The 7,180-nt window shown below is 46.7% G+C and overlaps 1 protein-coding gene across 1 annotated transcript; it reads right to left on the bottom strand.

Annotated features, from left to right (window-relative positions):
• Window positions 1-4,970: 4,970 nt before the first annotated feature.
• Window positions 4,971-6,200, bottom strand: LOC118753976 (the record flags this gene model as incomplete). The annotated part of the gene is given in 1 exon segment (XM_036488847.1): window positions 4,971-6,200. A coding segment is annotated over 1 exon segment (1,155 nt). The 3' UTR covers window positions 4,971-5,012.
• Between the last annotated feature and the right edge of the window lie 980 nt (window positions 6,201-7,180).

Here is a 7,180-nt window from a genome sequence, read left to right as displayed (position 1 = left end):
AAAAATCGGCCGTCAAATAACCAAGTTACAACGAAAAAACCATTTCGGCTGTATTTCGGAGGGTTAAAAAAAAAAAAAAAAATTTTTCCAGAACCCTCTCAACATACTCTTTAAATTTAGGGGCGGACATTAGCAACTTTTTTTTTCGACCCAGTCTAATGTACAGTTCATGGAGGATGGTTCCGTGCGCAGAAGTGGAAAACTTTTGACTGCCATTCACCTGGGAGTGGCCAGAAGCGATTCTTGTGCGTACGGTTCAAATCGCAGCTCACAACGTCCGGATATTTATATCCACGTATCCTCTGGGTAGCAGCCAAACACCCGTTTGGGAGCGAGCTAAAGTGAGAAGGCGTAAAACTTCGCGTGCGCTGGGTTTGGGTCCCGCCACGTTAAAACCCCGCCCAATGAAAAATTCCAACAAGCCTCGGATGAGACCCCCTTTTTCTGATGACGACCACGGCAAACGTATAAAGGACTATGATTTAAGGGTATGCACCTGGAATATCCGGACCCTTAATGGGGAAGGTGCCTCTGCCCGGCTGGTTGATGTCCTCGGGAAGACAAAGGCTGACATCACCGCCATCCAAGAAATGCGATGGACGGGGCAAGGTAAAGTAAGCGTGAAGCCTTGCGACGTCTACTACAGTTGCCACGTAAAGGAGCGCAAATTCGGTGTTGGATTCGTGGTAGGAGAGAGACTCCGTCGCCGAGTACTGGCGTTCACCCCGGTGGACGAACGTCTAGCCACAATCCGCATCAAAGCTAGATTCTTCAACATCTCGCTCATCTGCGCCCTTGCCTCGACGGAACAGAAGGATGAGGCGTGCAAGGATCTCTTCTATGAGCGCTTGGAACGTACATATGAGCGCTGCCCCCGACACGATGTCAAAATCGTGCTTGGCGATTTTAATGCCAAGGTGGGCAAGGAAGGGATCTTTGGCGCCACTGTCGGAAAATTCAGCCTCCACGACGAAACGTCCGATAACGGACTGAGGCTGATCGACTTCGCCGGGGCCCGAAATATGGTAATATGTAGTACTAGGTTCCAGCATAAGAACATCCACCAAGCTACATGGCTGTCTCCGGATCGAAAAACGAGAAACCAAATCGATCATGTTGTGATAGACGGAAGGCATGCTTCAAGCGTTTTGGACGTACGTACACTCCGAGGGCCAAACATCGACTCGGACCACTATCTTGTTGTAGCCAAGATACGCACCCGCCTCTGTGCAGCAAAAAATGTGCGCCCAACAATGCAAGGAAAGCTTAACGTCGAAAAGCTGCAATCACAACAGACGGCCAATTTATTCGCCACTCGACTCACACACCTGCTCTCTGAGAGCACTCTTCAACAATCCGACGTACGCGAGCAGTGGAACCACATTTCCCGATCATTAAGTACCGCCGCCGAAGAAGTAGTTGGATTTCGCGAGCCCGAAAGAACAACTGGTACGATGAGGAATGTCAAGAAGCCGCAGAGAAAAAAGATGCCGCCTACAGGGCCACGCTGCGATCGGGCGCAACGCGAGCCATGTGGGACCGTTATAGGGAACTGAAGAAGGAAGCGAGACGTATTTGCCGCAATAAGAAGAGAGAGGCCGAAATACGTGAGTGCGAAGAGCTTGAGATGCTGGCCGGCAGGAAGAACGCCCGAAAATTCTACCAGAGGGTTAGGCGACTTACGGAAGGTTTCAAGACCGGGGCGAACTCCTGTAAGAACAACAATGGCGACCTAGTGACCGATGTCCAGAATATACTTAAATTGTGGAGGGAACACTTTTATAACCTACTGAATGGTAGCAGCGCTGAAAGTAGTGAGGAAGACGAACCCGAGTCCCCAGTCGATAATGATGGAGTAGCTGTCCCACCGCCTGACTATGACGAGGTACGAATAGCGATTACGCGGCTGAAAAACAACAAAGCTGCTGGAGCTGACGGCCTGCCGAGCTATTCAAGTACGGCGGCGAGGAGCTGATGATGTGCATGCATCAGCTCGTATGCAGAATATGGTCAGATGAACGCATGCCCGACGACTGGAATTTAAGTGCGCTCTGCCCAATCCACAAGAAAGGCGACCCCGCCATACGCGCCAACTACCGCGGAATTAGCCTTCTAAGCATAGGTTACAAGGTCTTATCGAGCGTATTGTGCGAAAGACTGAAGCCCACCGTCAACGAGCTGATTGGACCTTATCAGTGTGGCTTTAGGCCTGGAAAATCCACCATAGATCAGGTATTCACAATACGCCAAATCTTGGAAAAGACCCGCGAGAATAGGATCGACACACACCATCTATTTGTCGATTTCAAAGCCGCTTTCGACAGCACGAAGAGAAGTTGCCTTTATGCCGCGATGTCTGAATTTGGTATCCCCGCGAAACTAATACGGCTGTGTAAAATGACGTTGAGCAATACCACCAGCTCCGTCAGAATAGGGAAGGACCTCTCCGAGCCGTTTGATACCAAACGAGGTTTCAGACAAGGGGACCCCCTTTCGTGTGATTTCTTTAATCTTATGTTGGAGAAGATAATAAGAGCCGCAGAACTGAACCGCTCAGGCACAATACTTTATAAGAGCGTACAATTGCTGGCGTATGCCGACGACATCGATATTATCGGTAAAAACAAGGGCTACGTCTGTTCTGCCTTCTCGGGATTGGATAGAGAAGCAAAGCGAATGGGTCTGGTGGTGAACGAGGACAAAACGAAGTATCTCCTGTCAGCACACAAACAGTCAGATCATACGCGTCTTGGCACCCACGTCACTGTTGACAGTTACAAGTTTGAAAAAGTAGACGACTTCGTTTATTTGGGAACCAGCATTAACACCAATAATAATGTCAGCTTTGAAATCCAACGGAGAATCACTCTTGCCAACAAGTGCTACTTTGGGCTGAGTAGGCAATTGAGAAGTAAAGTCCTCTCTCGTCGTACAAAGATCACACTCTATAAGTCACTCATCATGCCTGTGCTGGTGTATGGCGCGGAAGCATGGACAATGAAAGCATCTGATGAGGCGGCTCTTGGAGTTTTCGAGAGAAAGATTCTGCGAAAGATTTACGGACTTTTACGCGTTGGTGATGGCGAATATCGCAGACGATTTAACGATGAGCTGTATGAGCTTTACAACGATATAGACATAGTGCAGCGAATTAAAATTCAGCGGCTTGGCCATGTCGTTCGGATGGACAGAAACGCTCCTGCTCTGAAAATATTCAACGCGGGCCGCGATGCTGGGAACAGAGGAAGAGGAAGGCCTCCTCTGCGTTGGAAAGACCAGGTGGAGAAGGACTTGGCTTCACTTGGCATTTTCAATTGGCGTCAGTTAGCACAGAAGAGAAATGACTGGCGTGCTGTTTTGGACTCGGCCAAAATCGCTTAGGCGGTTACAGCGCCAAATAAGAAGAAGAAGAAGATGTACAGTTCATGGAGAAATAATGTAGGCAATTATGTATGTAGAGTCGTTTATGTTGCCAGAAGGAGCAACTAACATTGCTGTTAGCACTTACATTTGTATATGGTCGTTTAAAGAACAAAACCGCGTATCGTTGTTCTGCAAGACCGCGTAACTGACATTGGCTGCCAAAAATTGGATTTGCTCACACAAGCTCTTGGCTCAGTCCTTATCCATTCGTCCTGAAATATACTAGCCAGAAATGCGATTGCTTTATAAAAAGGAGAACAATTTTGAAATATGAGTGTTTTTACTCTCTATAAAACAATTTATGCAACCTCACATACGCGGTTTTGCATTTTGTCGATACGCGGTGTTCTACTTTAAACGACGATATGCATATTTATGTACATACATATGTATCTATGTAATTACGCATAAAAACCCTGCTATTATGTTACCTAAGTGAGCGCATTATTAAAAGCAGCAACTCTTATTCATCTATGTATATCGCAAAGCTCGAGAACGGCTGAACCGATTTTTTTTAAATTTCCGACACCTGCTGCAGACGTTCAAAGGAATGTTATCGGCTAACAAAAATCTCGATATATAGAAGGGGCGTGGAACCTCCCATACAAACCGAATTTTTCACACTGCATATCTCTGGAAGTGTTCATGGTAGAGTGATGGAACTTGGTATCGCATTGGATCGCATAATCTTGGAGAAAAATTGGACCTATTGGAAAAGGGGGCGTGGCACCGCCCTTTCAAACCGAATTTCTCATATCTCTGGAAGTATTTATGGTAAAGTATTGGAACTTGGTATGGAGATATATGATATCAATCCCATACTCTTGGATAAAAATTCGTACTATTTCAAAAGGGGGCGTGGCACCTCCCGTACAAACGGAATATTTCATAATAAGTATATCTGGAAGTGTTCATGGTAGAGAACTGGAACTTTATATGGGCGTGGCACCTCCCATACAAGTCCAATTTTTCTTATTGCATATCTCTAGAATTGTTCTTGGTAGAGTACTGGAACATGGTGTGGTGATATATGAAATTAATCGCATAGTCACGGAGAAAATATGGAGCTATTGGAAAAGGGGGCGTGGCACCTACCATGCAAGCCGAACTTCATACTGCATATCTCTGGAAATGTTCATGGTAAGTACTGGAACACTTCGTATGGAGATATATGAAATTAATCCCATATTCATTGAGAAAAATGGGCTCTTTGAAAAGAGGGCGTGGAAAAGTACAAAGTACTGACTTTTACTTATTATTGAACGTGTATATAATTCTTCTGTATGTATATTTGTGAGTGTTAAAAAGCTAGAATAAGCCAATGTAGGTTTCAGTTCACTTTATTGGTAATCGTACTAAGCAGTTTATTGTACACTATATTTGAAGAATACTTCGATACTTGTTGCAAATTATATCTTTATTGTAGGGCCGAGCCCCTGTGCGCGCTAGTTGTAAAACTTAAAGTGGATTAAATAACAAAAAACAAAGCACGAAAATTGCACAAAGAAAACTGGTCAGCTGCCAACAGGCTTGCCAAATGCCATGATTTCTTGAACATTCCGCCCACCTCGTCCTAAGTGGGGACGAAGTTATGATGCCTCAGGCCGCCCACCGTCTGCGAGTGGTTTATCGATTGGTAAGATAGGAAGTTTGTTGACGGGTCGTTTGAGCGTTGAAGATTTAGTTTTGACGGTCACCACTCCTACGATGCCATCTGATCCTTCATGGATGTCCAATATTCGCCCCAACGGCCACTGCGTTGGGGGTGAACGTTCGTCTCGAATAAGGTAAAGCTGCCCAATTTCGATGTTTGGGTTTTGTTGGCGCCACTTGGTTCTGGCTTGGAGTCCTTGAAGATATTCGTTCGACCATCGTACCCAGAAGTCATGATACATCTGCGTAAGCTGTTTCCACCTAGTCAGATGTGTCATATTAGCGTTAAACGAATATCCTTCCGGGGTGGTTGTAAGAGCTCTGCCGACCAAGGAGTGCCCCGGAGTTAACGCCGTGAGATCGTCGGGATCGTCACTGAGCGCGGTTAGTGGCCGTGAATTGAGGCAGGCTTCAATTTGTTTTAGTACGGTGTACAGCTCCTCAAAAGTTAAAGTAGCCTGTCCAACTACTCGTTTTAGGTGCACCTTCATGCTTTTCACCGCAGCCTCCCAGATCCCCCCAAAGTTAGGGGCGGCAGGTGGTATGAAATGCCAGTTTATTTCACGACGAGAAGTGTACGATGCAGCTGCTTGAAGCTGAGCTTTCAAAGCTTCTCGTTCGCCGGCCAAAAGTGCGTTTGCGCCTACAAATGTGGTACCATTATCGCTGTAGACATCTGTGCAAAGGCCTCGAGTAGCAATAAAACGATTTAGAGCAGCTATAAACGCCTCGGCAGTCATATCGCTCACAAGCTCTAGATGGCAAGCTTTCGTAGCGAGGCAAATAAATACAACTGTGTACCCCTTATAGGCACGATGTCCTCTGCCCTTTGTCGTGCGCACTTGGAACGGACCTGCGTAATCTATTCCGGTATGGACGAATGGCAATGAGACGTTGCACCGAGGACTTGGTAGTTGACCCATAAGTTGTGTGCTTGGTTGACAAGTTTGTCGAAAACATGGCAGACATTTCCTGATGACAGCTTTCACTGCTGTACGGCCGTTTATCACCCAGAATCGTCGTCGAATGTGGTTGAGGGTTGACTGTTTAATTAGTAATAATGTTAAGTGACTATTTTTGGGTAGAATCATGGGGTATCGCTCTTTAAATGATAGGTTAGCGTTTTTAAGCCGCCCACCGACGCGTAATATGCCCTCAGGATCGACGAGGGGGTGCAGGTTGGCCAGCTTGCTCTTCGTGTCGATGCTCTTGCCCGCGCGTAACTGTTTCAGTTCCAGAGCAAACTCTTCTTGCTGTACTCGCTTCGTCCAAGATTTTAGCGCGGCATAGCGTTCACTCCAAAGACAATGCGACGTTGTAGCATGGGCTTTTCCAAGTTTGGCGGAAATAAAGCGCCTGCTCCAGGCGGTGACAGCGAGTAACTTACCAAGATCAGAATACTTTTCGAGGATTGATGACTCAGCCACTGCAGTCTGCGTGTTTAGCAACTTAATGGTTTTCATTTCAGGAAGCAGATGAGGAACCGGTGGGCGTAGTTGCGGCCAACTGTCAGCAGATGATTGTAGCCACGGTGGCCCCGTCCACCAAAGCGCATGATACCTCCATGTGTCGCTGGATGTGATTTCGTGTATCTGAGTGATTCGATTAGCAACCAATTCTTTAAGCTTGCCGGGGTTTGACCGAATCCATCCAAGCGCAGTGGTTGAATCCGACCAAAAAAACGTGTCGACAGTTTGCAGCTTAAGAACTCCTTGAACCTTTTTGATGAGTTGGGCAGCCAGCAGCGCTGCACAAAGCTCGAGTCGTTATATAGTAACCCTTTTGAGTGGCGCCACCTTAGTTTTGGCTATAAGTAAGGTGACATGTGCGTCGCGCTCCGAAATCACCCTTAGGTACACCACCGCGGCATATGCTTGTGCAGATGCATCTGCGAATGCGTGATATTCAAACGAGGTGGCATTGTGAGACGTTTGTATCCAGCGTGGAACTCTGAGTTTGCTTAAGCTCTCTAATTCGGCACGAAGCATTCCCTACTCGTTTTGGATTGATTCAAATTGAATAAAATCTTTCCTCGTATTAGTACTGGAGCCAAGAAGCCCAGCGGGTCGAATAACTTCGCGACGTCTGAAAGCAGTTGGCGCCT

The sequence above is a fragment of the Rhagoletis pomonella genome, unplaced genomic scaffold (assembly GCF_013731165.1).
Source record: "Rhagoletis pomonella isolate Grant_MI unplaced genomic scaffold, Rhpom_1.0 Rhpom_scaffold_03126, whole genome shotgun sequence".
In the NCBI taxonomy this organism is placed as follows: Eukaryota; Metazoa; Arthropoda; class Insecta; order Diptera; family Tephritidae; genus Rhagoletis; species Rhagoletis pomonella.
Note: the sequence above shows the minus strand (reverse complement) of the source record. Positions and strands in the feature narration are given on the sequence as shown.